This window comes from Patella vulgata, chromosome 2 (assembly GCF_932274485.2).
Source record: "Patella vulgata chromosome 2, xgPatVulg1.2, whole genome shotgun sequence".
NCBI lineage: Eukaryota > Metazoa > Mollusca > Gastropoda > Patellidae > Patella > Patella vulgata.
The window spans coordinates 10727712-10747550 of NC_065880.2; the positions used below are offsets into that span (position 1 = coordinate 10727712).

Consider the following 19839-nt stretch of genomic DNA (forward strand, 5'->3'; position numbering starts at 1 on the left):
CATGTATAGGCAATGTGATAGAGCTACTGTCTGATGTTAGATTTGTGAAAATATAAACTGATAATGGAGTGGAGACATATTCTGGAGCTTCAATATCGACATCGCCTTCAACCAAAACCTTCAAATACAAATCAAACATAATTGATGACACTAAATCCCAGGTAGATTTAACCATACAGGACAATGCAAAGGGTGAACCGGTCATTCAGACCGTCGTTGACGCCATTAGAAGACATTGTATATTTGGGTGGTAGGATGGCTGAATTGTTAGCACATGCACGCTGTATCATAAAGTCTGTCATTGAGTCAACTGGTGGGGTTTCAATTCCCTGGTTGTACGTGACAAGGGTAGGGCCGCTTGTCCAACCTCGTGAGTTTTCTCCGGGTCCTCTGGTTTTCTCCCACTGCTAAAGACCCCTACACACAAGCAAATCATGGAAATCAAACTGAACCATATGTTAGTCCCGAAATAACCTAGTTTGTCTCGAGACCCCATCTCTCTCTCTCTCTCATTGTATATTTGCCTCGGATCCCTTGTTTTTAAGACGCTTAGCTCTGGTTCAATCTAACAATGGTGAAGATTCCCAAACTTATAGAGAAATCCTTATACAATGAAATAAAATCAGTGATTGTTTTCCATATAAAATTGTGTTTTTATAACAAACTTATAGAGATGGTTATCATGGTGGAATCTGGCAGATGAGTTACCTGTTCATTAATTAAATGGGCATCACCTTCAACCAAAGCCTTCAAATAAAGATCAAATATAATTGTGCAGCAAGAGAATAATAGTATAATAATTGAAATAAACTTTAGGCCAAAACACTTTTTATCTACCAGCAAATTACGGGTCAGGATTCCTGAATAAATAAATGTCCAAAATATTTGGATCTTGGGAACAACAATAATGTTAAAGATTGATTATGTAAGATTTAGATTTAATAACTGTCTTTTTTTTGCTATAATAGTTCAAAATGAGAAACGATTATTGTGTGTTTGAAGTTTTGACAAAGTAGTCTTGATTGTTAAGTACCATTGCTACGATAATTAACCATGTCTCGATTATCCATTTTATCAATAAATTTTTAAATGGTGAAGGTATTCTAATCCATTCAATATCCTAAACAAATCTATGGACAAGACACAATGCGCAGATATCACAAACAAATGTACATATCAAATAAGTGAATGGATCCGAGGGGCTAGTTGTACGCATCCACAGTGTTGTACTGTCAGATGACCTAAAGAGCTGATTACGAGCTAAATAATAAATTTGAAGCAAAAAAAAAGACCTGTAATAGGCAGATTTTGCTCTTACATAATCCATCTTTAAGGCACAGAATACATTTTCTCTCACCAGTCATATAGATAGCTTATTCACTTATCCAGAGTCGCAGTGGCTAAGTGAGTAAGACAATGGCTCGCTAACCAGGAGGGCTCCTGGCTGAGAAGGTTCTGCTGGATTTTCAATCAGTTTTCCACTTGTCAGTGGTGCAGGACGATAGGCCTGGCCAGGATTGTATCTAGTCATTTGGATGGTACCAAAAACGCTAAAGAAACCATGACAGTTGGAATTCGAAATAAAGAGTAGGCCATAGTGCCACTGTCTTGGCAAAATTTTCCTCAAAGCACACTGCATGACTGTCTTTATTAGCCCAGTCGGTGTAGGATTTCATTTATTCAATTATAAATTATATATTATACCTGCATGCTATCTGGCAGAGATGATATTTGGTCAAGATCAACATAAACTCCACTTGGTAAATTTTCAACTAACAGTAACTGACATGAAGACCATGTTAATTTATCCACTATCTCCTTCTCCAACTCAAAACTTAGCACTGTTTCTAGGTCTCTGAAATTTGATTTTTAAAGATGTGTTATCTAAGAGCTAAATCTGCAGAGATTTGACTGAAATTTTTAATATATTCATTTTTCATTATCTATTTTTGAACTGTTATAATAATTGTTTCACCTTTTGATCGATGTGTTGATGAAAATCAATAACAAATCCTAAATGCCATAACAACTTTACTTTGGCAGTAAACGCGGTCAGGCATGCAGTCCAACAGAATAAGTCAGCCTCAATGAACTGATGAACACTTGTCTACGATATCACCCTTGGTGGAAGTAGACATAAAACTCCGGGAACGAACGAACGAACGAACTGATGAACACATGTGGACATAGCAGCAGCAGCAGTACAGGAAACCGGCAGAATTCGATCTACCAGATGTGATCGCATCCAAAACTTATGGCAATGGTTTTGGTACAAATGCCCTCTTGAATTTACATAATGCATGGTCCGTTCTCAGTGCTAAAAATGTCAATCAATGCTTATTGTTCCGTCTTCCACAGAACTATGATTTTCAACATTCCCATTCTGTCTAATTGAATTTTTTTTTAGAGAGATTTGATCTTAGGTACGTTTACACAGTTGTGAAACATCATTTTCGTGTGTTATCATAGTGATCTGATGTTACATTCAGAATTGCAAGATCAAGTGTATCTCTTGAAAAAGACAACAGTAATCTTTCATAGGTGCACTTCCATTACATCTCAGTCTATCACAGTATTGCATTATTTTCAGTAGGCCTATTTAGATATTTTTTAAAACTGTTCACTAACATTATTGAGTTTAAAATCACGTATATCACCCAACTCTACCAAAATGGTTATAGGTTCTATACATTAATCCGACTCCCTTTTCTATTTCCATCACTTTTACACCGAAAAACTAGCGGTTAGCCGTCTGTACTGTGTCCACATGGATCTTCCTACTTTCTATTAGGGTTAGCCAGGATTAGGGTTAAGTTAGGGTTATCGGGAGGTGAGGGTATAACACAAAAATGGGAGTCACATCAAACATGAATGCCGATAGATTTGTGGCTTCTGAAATGTCCTACATCCCATGTGTGTTTCAGTACAATAAAAAGCCATTTTACCTGTGGAATCCTTCTTGTTTTAAAGTTCTGGTAATTTGTACAGATTTAGATTTGACTGGTGGTATTAAAAGTGGTAGGAAAAGCATCATATAAAATGGAAGCATACTGACAATGAAACACAATTTTACAAAAACAAATTCAATTTAATGATGGACAGAACTAAATCATATTGGTAATTAGGGTGGATGAAATGATGGAACATGTTGTTATTACTTGTTATGTCAAAATATAACAGAGCGTAAACAAATACACGTGCTTCCGGTTTATAGAAAACAGTCCTTTTTAACCAATAGAATACGACAGAATTCGCAACTGCGTTCCGGAAAATATACTTTTGTTGATTTCCGGTCAGAATTTCTGAGAAGTCAAAGAATGTATTTAACGTGAAATCTCTTAAATAAAACGGTGTCTAGAAGTTTTTTTAAAAAAAAAAAATGGGTGCCTTGTTTGGAAAAAGTAAAAAGGCATCTAGGGTAACAGAGCAGGATAATGCCGTACTTGTAAGTCCACACCATATCATTTTGACGGCAGAACAGTAGGAAGTTAAACCCCATTTCATTTTGACGGGGTAACGATTAAGGATTAGACCTACATGAGTACATCATAGTACATGTAACATAATGATACATGAAATGAAAGGGAAGAAGTAAGAACTTCCTACTAGACTAGGCACTACTAAATAAAGTACTAGCTTATAAACGGGTGCAGATTGTTTCGTAACTTGGCTGTACCTAGTTCATTCAATCACACCACAAATTATTGTCAATATTCCGAACTCACTCATCAATTATCATCAATAATCTAAAACTCATCAGAATGGGTTCAATAATCAACACCAGATTAAATATGAACAAAAGGCAATTAGCCTAAACCAATGTTGCAGAGGCCGCAAAATGAAAAGATTGCAAAATCGTATGGTAATATAAAGGAGGAAGCTTTGGCTCTCCTGTGTCTTGTCTGTGATATCACTTTTGTGGAAGCAGACATTAAAAGAACTAAGATACTACGACCCCGATACTACTACTAGATTACATGAATATGATGTTTCGGCCCCGCAACATTTCGGCCGCAACAAATATATGTCCTTGAAGTGACATTTCATTCTTGGGTGCCTGACATCTGGGACTTGAGAATCAGTTGAAAGGAAAAGTTGAGCACAACAGTGATAATAACCCAAAAACAATTTTATAAAATTTACAGTTCATCATCTAGTATAGTATGTGGATCATGGGTTACGGCAATATTTTAATTTTGATTGTTTAAAAAAAGAATGTTTTATATAACTGTTTCTTTGTATCTGTAATATTCTTTATAAATTAAATATCAGAACACCAATCAACACTCAATGCGACATTACTTTATTATAAAAACATTGGTGAACTAAGGCTTGGCCCTGATCAAAACAAAATCAACAAAATATTATTAAATATAAACAAATTATTCATCATTTATTATTGTCCGAAACCAAGCCCAAAACCTTGTTATCATCGAGTCCGAATGGTTGTTAAATAAGTTTGAATCATCGTCAGACTGAGTCTGAATAGTCCTTTGTGTGGAGTCTGAAAGGTCCAAAACGTTGTTATACCGGGGTAGCCACTGACTGTCAGTATCATGAGCCATGCAAAATTCAAATTTTGCGCTATGTAGATGAAATTATTTGAACAGTTAGAACTCATACACTGAAGCATTTACCCCATTTCAGTTTTTATATAGGAGCTTTTACAGGATTCCCTTTTGATCATTTTGGGTCAAATACTGTTGCTAACCTATTTCGTTTACAGAAATGGCTCAGACACCTTAGCTGCAGTGGGTGTATGTTTCTTTGCCTGGCAAGCTATTTTTGAAAACACATACATGTACTTAGCAGTACGAAGTACAAATTATCACGGCTATCAAAATTGTCAAAAAAATAAGCACACCGGCCAGATACTGACATCCCTCTTGCTACACCTTCCTACCTCCCCCCCACCCCCTTCAAAGACCCTTATAGCATAGCTGATAACAGGCTCCTGAATGTAGTACAAATTGATAGAAACGAAACAACTAACAAATTGATGAATGTTTTGTTTTTTAGCAACTAAAGATACAGCGAGATAAACTGAAACAGTATCAAAAGAAAATCACAATTCAGTTAGAGAAAGAAAGAGAGTTAGCTCGTGCATTGTTGAAAGAGGGTAAAAAAGAGTAAGTTAAATTAGTCTCGTATCAGCTAGTGTACTGCTGGTATTGCAGTAAGCTTACATGTATTTGAATTTAATTTATGGAAATTTTCAGTGATTATTTTGTTGATCGTCGTTAATTGATAACATTGATTTGAAGTTTTGTGGCTCTTATATTAACAATTATTAAACATACATTATGCAAGTTCTAAATCTGCCTATTGCAGGTCTTTCTTTAGGCCTGAAATGTTATCTAAATTATCAATTAGACATAAATTAACTTATCCAGACCATAATCAACTCTCGATGGCATCGCTAGCCTGCAATGTTTTTTGGATTAGTTTGCGATTTGCTGTTCGACTTCCATTCATAATTTAATCATGAAATGGATAATCGGGACTGTGTTTTTTATCGCAATGATGATCGAGGCTAGGTCCAAAATTCAATCGCTAATATCTCGGTTCAAAGTGGATCAATTTGACTGAAATTTTCAGCAAATTCCCTTTACATTATCTAGTTTTTAACTATTATAGTGATAACTACCAACTCTTTATCTAATCTCCCATAATGTATCTTTAACCATATGTTCAGATTAGACTGAGTTTTATATTAAAACAAAATAAAATGCTCAAACCCAAATCTTTGCTCTTAGTAGGCCAGGCCATGCTTGGATTTTCAAAAATAATATAAGCTTATTTATTTTAAATTTAAAGATGGGTTCCCGCGTACAAACTTGGTGATATAATGGTATATATGGACCAAAAACATATTCAAACTAATTAATTTGTCATAATTATGCTTCAAATCCTTCTCAAACATTGTAATTGCGAAGGAATGCACTGCTATTAAAATTCGATCAAACCAGGTCATGTTTACGTCACGTCTTGGGAGAATTCATTGCAGACGATGTTGTCTTTAATCGCTTACTATTTATTACAAATATCGAATCCTAATTAAATTCTCGGATTATCCACAACCCGCGTCTTTTTCCGTCATTTTTATCTCAGAAAGCATTGTACGTCTAACTCTTCACAATGTTCGCTTGTGACCTTTGACATCGCATCACGCGTGCAGAAGTTCCTACTCATCGGGCTTTTGATTAGGGGAACCCTTACATTTTTGTCCTGTATACGCTCCATGAATGTTTTTCGGGGAATCCAGTATTTTTCTAGTAAGATTGGATATCTCTACTTTGCATATATACCAAAATTGCCATACTTTTATTGGAAATAACCACCCGATAAATACTTTTCTGGGAACCCATCTTTAAATTCATTTATTTTCTTGCATGTAAAACACATGAAGAATTAAAAATAATATACATGTATTATAAAAACGATCTTTTGTTTAATTAGATGTTATAAATAAATAATGGTATTTATTTTCAGTAAAGCTAAACTGTTATTGAGAAAGAAGAAATTTCAAGAAGGAATGTTAGTAAAAACAGATGGTCAATTAGATAATATAGAACAAATGGTAGTGTATTTAGTTATTTTTTTCGGACTTAAAGTTTGATGTTCCAATCTCACGGGGATAAGATGGGCCTCTGCTATCCAATATTTAAGACAAATTGAACATTTTAACATTGGTCCACGAATCGTGTACCATAATGCGTTTCAGCGCCATTTGTAATAAGGGACTCAAAGAACGAGGCTAGACATATTCCAAAAGTCATACTCACACACCGAAACAGTCTGAAATTGCTGTTCTTCAGACCACCTTAAACTGCCCGAGATACATTGTATGTGAATATAGTGTTACAACCGTTGCTAGGTCGTACAGTCACAACTGCAATGCACTCAACAGGGCAGTCTAAGGAGCCCTAGTTAGGATGGTTTGGGGGTGTTCTGAGTGTTTAAAGGGTTAATAACTATATATGAATTAATTTATCATTCTTCAATTATAAAGGTATCAAATATAGAATTTGCTCAAATAGAAGCTGAAGTTGTGAAAGGTTTGGAGAATGGAAATAATTCTTTAAAGAGAATGCATGAGGTAAGTGTTACGTAAATAATTTCCCAGCGTACAGTATATAGAATTCTAAGTGATTGGTTAAAATTGTTAACAACTTTGTAAGACCATAAACAATCAAAGGTGCTTCTTTTAAAAAGAAAATATGGGTCCAAAAATTATATAATTTTATGAATTCTAGATTAAATGAGCTAAACCTGTAACTCAGTATCACCCATAATATTCGAAATTAAAAACACAAATTTAGTTCAATATTAAGGCCCAATGAACATTATAAAATCAGTGCCATTTGTAATTGATTAGAAATTATAATAAATGTTTTAAAAATTGAATGTAAATCACTAAAAAGTCACTATACACTCATTTTACATTAATATGTAGTTTTAAATACATTTTTTATGGTTCCAAAGTTATGACGATTTAAAGTTTACAAAAGTTTCTATTTGTTTCAGAAACATTAATTCTGTTTTGTTTTTTTTTGCTATCTTTAAAAGGGGGTTGGTAGGTCGAATGATTTAACACATGCATGTTTGCTCAGAAGGTCTATCATTGAGTCAAGTGATGTGGTTTCGATTCCCTGCTTGTATGTGACAACGAGTATGTTCGCCTGTCCAAGCTCACTGGTTTTCTCTGGGTCTTCCGTTTTCCTCCCTCCCACAGACAAAAAGATTCCTACGCGCAAGCAGATTATTGAAATAGAATTGAAGCATATGTTAGTCCTGATATGACACCAGTTTGTGTCGAATTTTCATCAAACCCCATGTCTTTGTCTCTCTCTCTCTCTTTAACTCAATTGATGAACTAAGTTGAAATATATTATTTTGTTTAAGTGGACAATCACAAAATTCTAATTACGCCACAGTTATATTATGGTATATTTACATGTATTATATTATTATCGTTTTAGATGTTTTCATTAGATGATGTGGAAAGAATAATGGATGACACAAAAGATAGTATAGAATATCAACAAGTAAGTGTTTTTATGTAATAATCAACTTAATGAATTTTTAAACACATACAAAATACAAAAGAGCAACAGAAGTTAATCGCTAACATAAGGAGGAGAGGAATGGTTGGATGGCCAAATGGTTAGTGTGTGCACTCTGTATAAGGTCTGTCATTGAGTCAACCAGCGTGGTTTTGATTCCCTGGTAGTATGTGACAAGGAGTAGGGTTATCTGTCCAACCTCATGGGTTTTCTCTGGTTTCTTCCTACTGCTAAAGACCCCTACGCACAAGTGAATTATTGAAATAAATTTGAACCATATGTTATTTCTGAAATGACCTAGTTTGTGTTAAGTGGACATTAAACCCCATTTCTGTCTGTCTCTCTCTGCTAACATAAGTGATTTTGTTAACTTGGGCTTGTGAATTCTTTGTGTATGTCCATATTAGTTTATAAAAATATTGGGAGTGGGGTTGGCTGGGCATATAAATAGTTTATATTTATATTCTGCCATATTATATTGCCATTCTAAAAATATCAAGTGTATTATTTGATGATAATAAACATTTTCTTAAAGTGAATTAAAAACACTTATATGGATATACTACTTCTGAATTTATTAACATGCTACGTTTCGATACACATAAAGATATCGTTATCAAGCAAATAATCATTAATTTCTTAAAGTGTTTTAAAGATATATAAAACTTATCATTTGTTGACCCCAAATCTTCAGATGAAACAGACTTCACAGGACAGAAAGTTAATGGCCTAGGGAAAAGTGTATGTTTAGATGTAGAAAATGATGTTATAAAAAAATATTTAAACATACATTATGCAAGAGATAAAACTGTCTATTGCAGGTCTTTCTTTAGGTCTGAAATGTTATATAAACTATTAATTAGACATTTATTAACAAAACAAGACAAATATCAACTCTCGATGGCATCAGATAATCAAGATTTTAACTAGATCTGCATGGTTCGCCATTTAAAAATATAATTTAAACATGGGAAATCGAGGCTAAGTCTTGAATATACCAGTGCCCTGGTTACCACAATGCACACATCTTGTCAAAACAACAAACAGTGATAACATGGCTCAGAATGAAGTAATTTGAATGAAATTTTTCAATATATTCATTTTACATTATCTATTTTAGAGCTATTATAGCAAGAATAGCTAGCTCTTTATCTAAATCTTACATAATGTATCTTTAAACTATGAATTACCTTTAGTTTAAAATTGATTCAATATTCAAATAAAGAAAAAAACAGACTGAATTAAGATAACTTGTTTTATTTTTCAGGAAATTAATGCGTTAATTTCTGGTGGTTTAACACAAGAAGATGAAGAAGATGTATTAGCAGAATTAAATGAAATCCTACAGGTTTACATCTTTTCTTTATTTTCTTTTTTCTACAAATAAAACATAACACACACACAAAATTGTTTTCACATAAAAGTGATTAACCTACATACATGTATAATCTTTTGAATTGATATTTAAATGAATCTTGAAATTGCAAAAAGATCTTTCTCATTTTCTACTCCTCTGTTGTTGAATTCATTGCCTAACAAGATTAGAACCACTGACTACCTAGATGCATTTAAATCTCAGCTAAAGACGTTCCTGTTTACAGAAGCGTTTCCATAGTTCAGTGGAGACAACTTGAAAAGCGAAACACGAAGTGCTGTTTTAGTATTATTGGGCTGTATAAATAGAGAATTATTATTATTAAATGTGTAAACTAGAATGACATCATGTAACATTATTATTAAATTGTTTAGACTGTTAATTCATGATTTATTTTGTTTTGTATATTGACTGGAATTATATACATTTTGTAATTCATCAATATTTTAAAAGACAATATTGGTGTCAGTCATTCTCATTGCTAATGTGTATACATTAAAACATATAACATTACAAGTTTCAAATCCCAATTAAATACTAACAGACATGTATATAGTTTATTGCTCTTAAAAGCGTTTTGAGCATACTTATGGATGGATTTGGCACTCAAGAAATGGACATTTATTATTATTATTATTATTATTTGTAGCAATCTGGTGAAAGTGAAGAAAATATAAATCTACCTGATGTCCCCACAGACAAATTACCATCTGCAACAAAAGGTAAAATACAGTCATTCTCTCACAGGTTGGGGAGTTGGGTTGCTGAATGGTTTGACGTATACACTTTAGATCATGAGGTCACTTATTGAGTCAAGTGGCATGTTTTCATTTCCCTGCTTATACATGACAGGGAGTAGGGTCACCTTCCAACCTCTAGTTTTCGCCCACAGCTAAAGACCCCTACGAGCAAACGAATTATTGAAATGAAATTAAACTATATGTTAGTCCTGAAATTTGTGTCGAGTGTATGTTGAACCCCATCTCTCTCTCTCACCTGTTTTTCTCCAATGCACCTATATTGGTTTACTAATCATGATCATTCTAGTAAATCATACTATTGTTTATAATTGCTAATGAAGCAAAATCATGTCTTGTATCAAGTTATTTAACTGGTCATTGATGGCGGTAACACATATTTTCTGATCACTTATCACCTTTACTATCTAAACTATTTTATATTGGGGGTCACAGTGGCTAAGTGGGTAAGACGTTGGCTCGCTAGTCTTGAGGTCGAGTGTTCGATCCCAGCATTGACTGAGAAAGTTCATCCAGATTTTCTGGCGTGGTTCCCCCTTGTCAGTGATGCAGGACGGAGGGCCTGACAAGGACAGCTTTCTAGTCATTCGGATGGGATGAAAAACCAAGGTCCTGTGTACACATTGGTGTGCACGTAAATAATCTCTTGACAGTTGGAATTCGATATAAGAGTAGGCCGTAGTGCCGCTGTCTGGGCAAAATTTCCCTAATAGCCACTGTATGGTGTTTGCCCATCTTCATTAGCCCAGTTCGGAGTAGGCCGTTAAACTCCATTTTATTTCATTTCATTTCACTATTTTATTTTGCGGTATCTAGTGACTGTTTATCCTTCTTGTGTAATGTCATTGAATCAAAATTGCTACCAAAATAACTCATTAATTAATATATCAGAAAGCATAATTAATTATTATTAATTTAAACTTTCATAATCATTTCCATTTCAGAACGAGAGAGACCATCAAGACAAGCCGTGCCTGCATCTTGAAACAATTCATACCTATGAGATTTAGTTAGCTGGTTTCTCTAAACACCTGAATAAAAATTGTGTTATATAGTATTATTGAATGCAGTTTGTTTGCATAAAACAAAATAATGGAGGTTATATTAAAATTCAATCTGATTAAAATACAGATCTATATTTCGTTTCGCTTTTTTATACTTTCGATGGCCTACACTACATGAAGATCTGACAGGTTGTAGCTATAGGTCACGTTATAGGTCATACAAGCGACTTTTGACCCTATGATGTCAGAGATTTGATTTACCAATCAGCATTGACGTTTCTAGTGGTTTACCCACAGTTCCATGCATTGCATGCCAAGAGTTCACCATAACAGACCATTTCATTCGCTAATCTTCCAGGTCCTAGTGTAGTAAAGACAAATAAAATGAAATTTTGAACTATAAAAAAAGAAACGAAATAGGATTTGTGTTTTAATCGGATTGACAAGATAATTGCATGTATTAATGTCAAAGTTTTAACATGCTCTTTTATAGATGGTCAGACTGCACAATTTGCAATTTGATCTCCAATAACAAACATTTATTTATTTCACTCTGCCTTTCATTAGTGTAAAGATGATCATACATATATACATTTTAAAATACAGATGTGACATCATAATTTGATGTTGACATACCATTCTATCAAATAATGGTATGGGCAACGTGCCAAGCGTACATTATTTATACTAGTTGCTATATTGGACCCGGGTGACGGATTTCATTGAAATGCATGTACTGGATAGTGTCTGTATTTTAAGTTGTTTAATGGTCTCATGCAAGACATTGCATTATATATTGATACAGCCCTTGGACTAATGCCCTCGTGCAATATCAATAGATTAATTAATGTTTCGTACTCAACCATTAAACTACACATTACATCTGAAACGCTAGAGAAAGAGCAGACAGCTAACTTAGGATTTAATGTAAATCAGAATGTAGTACAAGTTGTTGATTTTTTTTTTTAACTGGGTGTATTTTTTTATTTATTTATGTATATATGTGTAAAAAATTAGCTGCTGAGTTAGTTTTACATTCATAAGATTTATTATATATTCAATACAAATATAATTTTTTTGACAGGGGTTGATTATTTTTATACTTTCAGTGCTTTTTGTTCAAATTAAAATTATGACATAATTTTGATCATCTTATATTAATGCATTTTCTAAAAATCTCCTGATTTTGTAATGGTTAAAAATGTCCTTTTCTAACTAGTGAGAATTAGTATATATTGTAAATATATTGAAGTCGAATCACTATTGCTATATAATGAATTAGTACGTTACTAAAAGAAAGAAATGACCTTAAAAATGTATGTTTAAAATCATGACTTGTAAATAAATGTAATTTTTATTTATAAAATTGAAACTGTCGCATTGTTTGTAGTTCACATATAGGCCTATACACAAGTATCTAAAAGACTTATGTCTGTTCACTCACTTAAAGAGACATTTAACTGAATTGGATATGCTTGACTAGCGACATATATTTATTATAGCATTGTATCAATGCCATTTGTAGCTAAAATCTTCACTTTAAAACTAAGTGACTTGGAATTTTATTTACTTTTGATCATAACAAGTTTATGCCTAAATTGGCAAATAATATAAAATTCCCCTTAGTGTGTATCCTTTACCATAATGTGCTTCAGTCCCAGTTGTATCAAGAGACTCGAGGGACGAGGCTAGACACATTGCACCAAATCTAACAGCGTATGTAGACTGGAATAACCAGACGCTAGAAATTTGCACTCGCTTGAGACTGCTGGCTTATTTCGCCGAACATAACTGATTTGAAATTGGAGTAAAAACGAAAACCATTGAATGTAAATCAGTTTATATACATTCATATTACAGTATTATATGCGTTGCGACCCACTTTTGTCAATTTCTAGGTCCCAAATGTTAGCGATTTAGCTCCTTTAAACATACATTATGCAAGAGCTAAATCTGCAAATTGCAGGTCTTTCTTTAGGCCTGAAATGTTTTCTAAATTATTAATTAGACATTAATTAACTTATCCAGGCCATAATCAACTCTCAACGGCATCAGATTTCTCACATATTAAATAGATTAGAACAGTTCAGCCATATTTTGATTAAGCTAAAAATGGAGGAGAGAGACTTGCCTTCGAACAACCATTACGGTGGTTGAATTTATTGCACACGTCTTGTCAAACCTTCAAAGGCTAATATCTGCGCTCGCAATGGAGTAATTTGACTGAAATTTTCAAATTATTCATTTTACATTATCTATTTCCAAACTATTATAGCAATAATGGCTATAGCCCTTTATCTAAATCTTACATAATGTATCTTTAATAAATCACAAAAATATGTGACTGTACAATATGATATTACAATTTGATATGCCTTCTTTAAAGTCAAACACATCTAATGAAATCTTAATTAATATTAAGTTTTTGAACTGTGTTCAATAAATATTGGGAAATAAAATTATTGTATAAAGGTTGATAAATCACAAAAATATGTGACTGTATAATATAAAAATCTAATTGTCATTTAATATGACTGTGAGAATACATGTATTTTAAATTTCTCTAATGTATAATTGTGAACATTACTTCACAGTGTATGCATATATACGGCATTTGCGTGTATTTATTTAATGTAAATAAAATTTAATTACAAAATATGTATATATCCATTATTAATTTTGTCGTTTTGTGAAATATATTATGGGTTCTATATATTGAGGCCACAATTACTTGCGTCTTGAAGGGCGAGACTAAAGTTGGCAGGTGCCCGGGGAAGGTAACTCTAATAATTATAAATGTTACCGCTAGACGGAGTTTCAGAGGGGTGTCATGTCTGACGAAAATAATTCCGTAAACAATGATCAGAATCCTGCATCTGAGGGATCTGAAAACGTAGATAATGGCGTTCAAGACAAAAAAGTCGACGAGGCGCCACCTCACGAGACAGAGGATACGAATTCTACTGTGAAACCTACTACTAGTTCAAATAATACAGCCCAGTCCAAATCTAAAAGTAGGACATCTTTACTTTCGATTTATTAATTCTACTCTTGTTAGTCGGAGTCATAGTGCAACTAATCTAATTCCGTGATTTCATCGTTATTCGTATGGTCAGTCTTAGTGACAAAATGGATATATTCTCAGTGCATACTTTTACACCATTATTACTGTCACTGACATAAAGGGGTGTGGATTCATATTACTGTCTGATTCATCGTAAATTTTAAACGGATTTCTTCGATTATGAACAAACTACTTAACGTTGGTTATTATAAACTTACCTGTGTGTTTGTAATGAACTCCCGTTCGATAAAATCCATTGGACAACTAATTATCACAAGGATGAAAACAAGTTCTCCCTTGAAAAATTGAAATATCACAAACTTTTCTCAGAGAAAAATACCAATATGGAAGATGGTTATGTCACTCTGCGGAAGATATCATTTCGTATTAGGGGTGACAGCGTAGGAAATTCAAGTACAATTACGACAAGAATCCATGACCACTCGGACCAAAGACCACTCGGTTCAAGACCAGTCGGACCAACTGATAGACCACTCAGCCCAAACAAATAGACTACTCGGACCATACAAAAAGACAATTCGGACCCAACAGAAAGACGACTCGGATCAATAATAAAATGTTGTTTTAATAAATTGATAATTGCGTTTGTTTTAATATAATTACTCGAACCAATAATAAAGTGTTATTTTAATAAATTGATAATTGTGTTTATTTTAATATGACTACTCGAACCAATAATAAAGTGTTATTTGAATAAATTGATAATTGTGTGTGTTTTAATATGACTACTCGAACTAATAATAACGTGTTGTTTGAATAAATTGATAATTGTATTCCAAATCGCAAAATATCGAGAACCACACTTGTAGTCACGTTTAAAAAGGGGCATATAAACGTCCGGTCTTCGTATTATTATGTGCTGTTTATATTAACGCATCAAGGGCGGATAACTTGAAAACGTGTCTCCACCCCCCCCCCCCCCCCCATATATAGTAACCCAGGGGTTAGTGGGGTAGAACGGAATGAAACCACTGGGGATACCGCGAATGTGGAAAAAGTAAAATTAGGCTATCAGACAAGAACAGTATACCCGTATATGTAGAAACTGTCAAAAGTCTGGACATACCGAGTCTCATTGCAAGAGTAAAGAAAAATTAGATTGATATTTTTTTTGGGCACCATTATTAATTAATTTTAAAACTAATCGTTGATTTATTTTCCGTACACAAAATTGAACCAAACAACTCTAAATATAAGAATTCCGTATAAGAATTATTTGCTTCTTTGTATTGTGATTTAATAATAAATAAATAGCATATTGTCTAGCCTTATAATATAATTTAATTGGTCCGACTGGTCTTAGTCCGAGTAGTCTTTGGTCCGAGTGGTCTGGATACCTACGACAATTGGCATTGAGTTTGAGCGTTCGCACACATAACTACCCGCATTCCTGTATTTAGTTACCGTCTTTTACATTCTAGTAAAATCTCTGCAAATTTTATAGCTTTACTTTTTGAAATATTTTGTTCTAATTATTTGATTAGTGACTCGGATGGGATTATTTACTTTTGAACACGCATGCCGCACAAACACAACTATACATTCGTTTTACGGGCTTTATCACACTTCGGTCAAAACTGTCGAATCGAAAATTAATGTTCCGCTTCTTACGGGGTCATACGGGCTTAGTAGCATTATATACCCACCCGGGCACCCAATACGGCAATAGACACGCTGAGGGCTGCCGCAACACGCTTAAAGATGTTACTGAAGCGGTTATTATTCGATCGAAAGAATGCGTATAAAATCAAAAATACACTCAGAGAATTCGGAGGTAAGCTTCATGATCCTTGTTAAATTATTTATAACATAAAGAAGATAGGATATTTATAGTTTATTCATGACTTTATTTTTACGAGTATCCGTGCAATCAGTGATATTTTAATTGTGAAGAAAATTTGATAGACTGGCGATCAATGGTTTCCATATAAATCTCCTATGTAATTGCCTTCAATTGATATTTTTCGTCGCCCAAACCCATATACGATCAAAATCATGGCGCTGTCAAACTATCTTTCAATGTTAACCAACCCCCGCAACAGGTATATTGGATTCGACCATTACGTCACGAAGACATTGTTGACATCGACTCAGTCGAAATTACAAGTAAATTTTCAAATTTTTCAAGAGAGAAATTGTTTTCATCGTTGTGATAATTAGTTGTGCAATGGATTTTATCGAACGGGAGTTCATTACAAACACACAGGTAAGTTTATAATAACCAAAGTTAAGTAGTTTGTTCATAATCGAAGAAATCCGTTTAAAATTTACGATGAATCAGACAGTAGTATAATTATTGGGGTGCAGGTTTTTCCGTAACCTGTTAAGTCCAATATTTCATTTTGCATTCATTGTCATCAGATCTATTTGTAATATCCAATTACGTTTGGACTTTTCTGATGTCATGTAAATACGTCATTCATTACAATAAATTGGGTTTTAACTTGGGAGTGACTTAATTAAATAAACCTATTATTCTACGATAATCACCAACCAGGTAGGTAGCAAATTAAATAACCATGCCGCTTTCAACGAACCAAAAGATATCAAAAAGTAGGACACATGTGTAAAGTTCTGTATTCTAGCAAATAACAAACAGCGATTTTCTCCTTGCCACCAGGGGTGTTGAATGGTTAGCGTGCGCACGCCGTATCATAAAGTCTGTCATTGAGTCGACTGGCGTGGTTTCGAATCCCCGGTTGTACGTGGCAAGGAGTAGGGTCGCCTGTCCAACCTTGTGGGTTTTCTCCGGGGCCTCCGGTTTCCTCCCACTGCTAAAGACCCCTGCACACAAGCGAATTATGTAAATAAAATTTAACCATATGTGAGTCCCGAAATGACCTAGTTTGTGTCGAGTGGACGTAAGGTTGCAACGATATCAAATTCTGATATCGCCATTAATCATGATAACTGCTTTTGGAATTATCGCGATAAATAAAAGTCTACGATTATCAATTTTATCACGATAATTCTCTTTATCATGATATTTCTCTTTATCACGATAGTTATTTATAATCGTGATAATTGTAATTATCATGCACCATAATAAAGGATTGGTTAGAGGATAGGATTTCTAGTGAAAAATAGGGGGTAATAGCCATCTGTAATTTCTCCTCAGTTTGCAGGTGGGTTCTGTTGTCACTTAATAAGACACTATTTATGTTAATCAATCAGTCCACTACCCACCCATCTAAAGCCATCCGATAAAAAACAAAAGTCGATTCACTTTTCAATTTATTTTAATAATAATGTAATACATTATCTATTTAAAATATCCAAAAAAAGTAAACTGTTAAAACAGTAATAGCGGAGACAAAGATAAAATAAACAAAACTAGATAGTAGATAAGTGCCATTACGTGGACTTTCCATTAGGCATGAAAAATAATTCCACACAACAGACGATGTGTTTGCCTTTGCCGACAAATCAACGACATCAACTTGATCAAGATCATTATAAGCAGTCACTTGTTGTAGGCCTATTTGTATAATAGCATCGGTAGGTGTTTTTTGGACGTTCGACATTTTAATCATTAATTACAGTTTAAATTCTATTCTGTAGCAGCCGACGCACTGTGACCGAGTAAAAGACGAGAAATGGAAAAACCACCGACTCGATTGACCAGTCTTGAATATGGTATAACCGCTGTGTTAGTGTATGTTTTTCAACAATAAAAAATATACAAATTTATTAGTTTGTAAATATCTCATTAATTAAAGTTTAGTCGTATGGTTTTAAATATATGTTCTAATTACTTCTAAAATATTAAAAACCACCCAAAGTATGTTTTAAAAAATCATATCGATGAACCTGAGTGCGGATTCATAACTTGAAAAAAGCGGCTGGATGACTAAGTCGAGTTACTTGGTTGCTTTGTTTTGGCGGGTTAAACAACCAGACGTACAGTACTAACTTAACATTGAAATAAACATAATATTTTCAGTCTTGTTAACCGGGGATTCGCCGCACCGTTGCTACGGTACACCGATGTCGCGTGCGGCTTTGTTTACAAAATGTGTTTCGGGAACTTTCTCTCACCGATTTTTATTGTATAATTTTACAAGTAGTAATTAAACTATTATTTCGAATTCGATCCGGCCCCCGCACCGGTGAAAATGAACTTTGGATTTATTGCACCGACCTCCGCCCAAAAAAATCCTAAAATACCGGGGATTGCGATTATTCAACTTTGGCCGATACGATATCACTTGAAAAAAAATAATCGCGATAATGCGGCATCCCCGGGGTATCGCTGCAACCTTAAGTGGACGTTAAACCCCATTTCTCTCTCTCTCTCCTTGCCACCAAGCCCCTTTCTACAGTGGATGGACACACCCCAAGTTTCATGTCTAGAAACTAGAATGTTCAAACTTTTTGGTGTAGCTGTTCATTAATGACTGTGTTCAATAATGATGAGTATATTTAGACTTGAAAATTGATTGACAGATAATTAACCCAGTCTGTTAGAATTACATGTCCCGTAATAAATGAATATCCAGGACTCAGGAGTGATTGTTAAATGGCAGATCTAGAGGTTTCTTCATGCTAGTGAGTAGTGTTAGGATTGGGCTCGATATCAGGTAAAGCTCAATTCTCAATTCCTTGTTCATACAGTTACATGTAGGTATAACATTGAGTTAGATTCAAGTACGGCATAGACAAAATGGTGGAGGGTTGGTAGATAATGAAATACTAGAAGAATGCCCGGCTTCGCTCGGGGGTCATAACCCCCGAAACCGGAAGTGGTAGACTAACGCCACCTGGCCTATGTTACTCCCCGGTCCGAGCTACCCCTATACCCCAAATTTCAGACTCGGGGCAGACCTAGTGTAGCCGCCAACCCCAAACAGACAGACAAACTTCACAAATATTAGAATAGATTTCCAGAGATATATGAGTGTCTAGTTTTTGGTTAAAAAAATTTTTTCAGACATATATAATGTTAACAGATTTTTTTGCTATATTGTAGTTGATGTTTTACTAAAACCAGCAGGAGATGCACCAATTATGAAGAAGAAAAAATGGGCTGTTGATCGAAATAAACCTGTTTGCTGGGTCAGTGAATTCATAAAAAAATATCTGAAATTTACTGTTTCAGATTCTCTCGTAAGTATGACAGTAGATTTAATTAAAGGACAATATTGGTGCCAGATATTATCACTTTTTTTCTTTCATGTTCGCTTATCTAGTGACAGTCAATTCTTTTTATGAATTGTCAGATATCCTTTCTCAGTCTCGCACAACAACTTTTGGTCTTCAAAGGAATTATAAGTGAGCAGAAATTTGCCCATGTATCTGTTATCACTCGTCACTTCAGTCAGTTATATAGAGGGATAACTTGTGTTTTTCTTTTGCGTTTGTCACTTCCGGTTGTGGAAACCTGCATTACACATCTATCGTAGCAATGATCTCTGTTAAAATTATATTTGGAATGCGTTTAACCAGTTCTATCACATATGGGATAATGACTGACACCAATATTGTCCTTTAATGTTTAAAGTGCTGGTAGTAACTGGCTCAACTAATCATAGACATAACAAACAGTACAGGA

At 34.1% G+C, this 19839-nt stretch overlaps 1 protein-coding gene and 1 long non-coding RNA gene across 2 annotated transcripts; one reads left to right on the top strand and one right to left on the bottom strand.

Moving 5' to 3' along the window:
- Positions 1–47: 47 nt before the first annotated feature.
- Positions 48–3240, bottom strand: LOC126812252 (uncharacterized). Its single transcript, XR_007675871.2, has 3 exons — positions 2946–3240; positions 1705–1855; positions 48–118 (listed from the first exon to the last, which is right to left on the bottom strand). It is a non-coding gene; the product is annotated as an uncharacterized LOC126812252 (long non-coding RNA).
- Positions 3241–3276: 36 nt separating this feature from the next.
- On the top strand, positions 3277–12753 carry LOC126812248 (charged multivesicular body protein 6). The gene is made up of 8 exons (XM_050538540.2): positions 3277–3445; positions 5020–5129; positions 6493–6580; positions 7013–7099; positions 7983–8048; positions 9334–9414; positions 10091–10163; positions 11144–12753. Exons 1-8 carry the CDS (start codon positions 3380–3382, stop codon positions 11182–11184), a joined length of 612 nt encoding a protein of 203 aa, XP_050394497.1. The 5' UTR covers positions 3277–3379; the 3' UTR covers positions 11185–12753.
- Positions 12754–19839: the final 7086 nt, after the last annotated feature.

Bases quoted from the DNA above. Each gene is read 5' to 3' on its own strand.
- LOC126812248 (XM_050538540.2), top strand. From the start codon at position 3,380: ATGGGTGCCTTGTTTGGAAAAAGTAAAAAGGCATCTAGGGTAACAGAG. The intron at 5,130-6,492 runs GTAAGTTAAATT...ATTTATTTTCAG, and splicing joins TTGAAAGAGGGTAAAAAAGA to TAAAGCTAAACTGTTATTGA. The intron at 9,415-10,090 runs GTTTACATCTTT...TATTATTTGTAG, and splicing joins AATTAAATGAAATCCTACAG to CAATCTGGTGAAAGTGAAGA.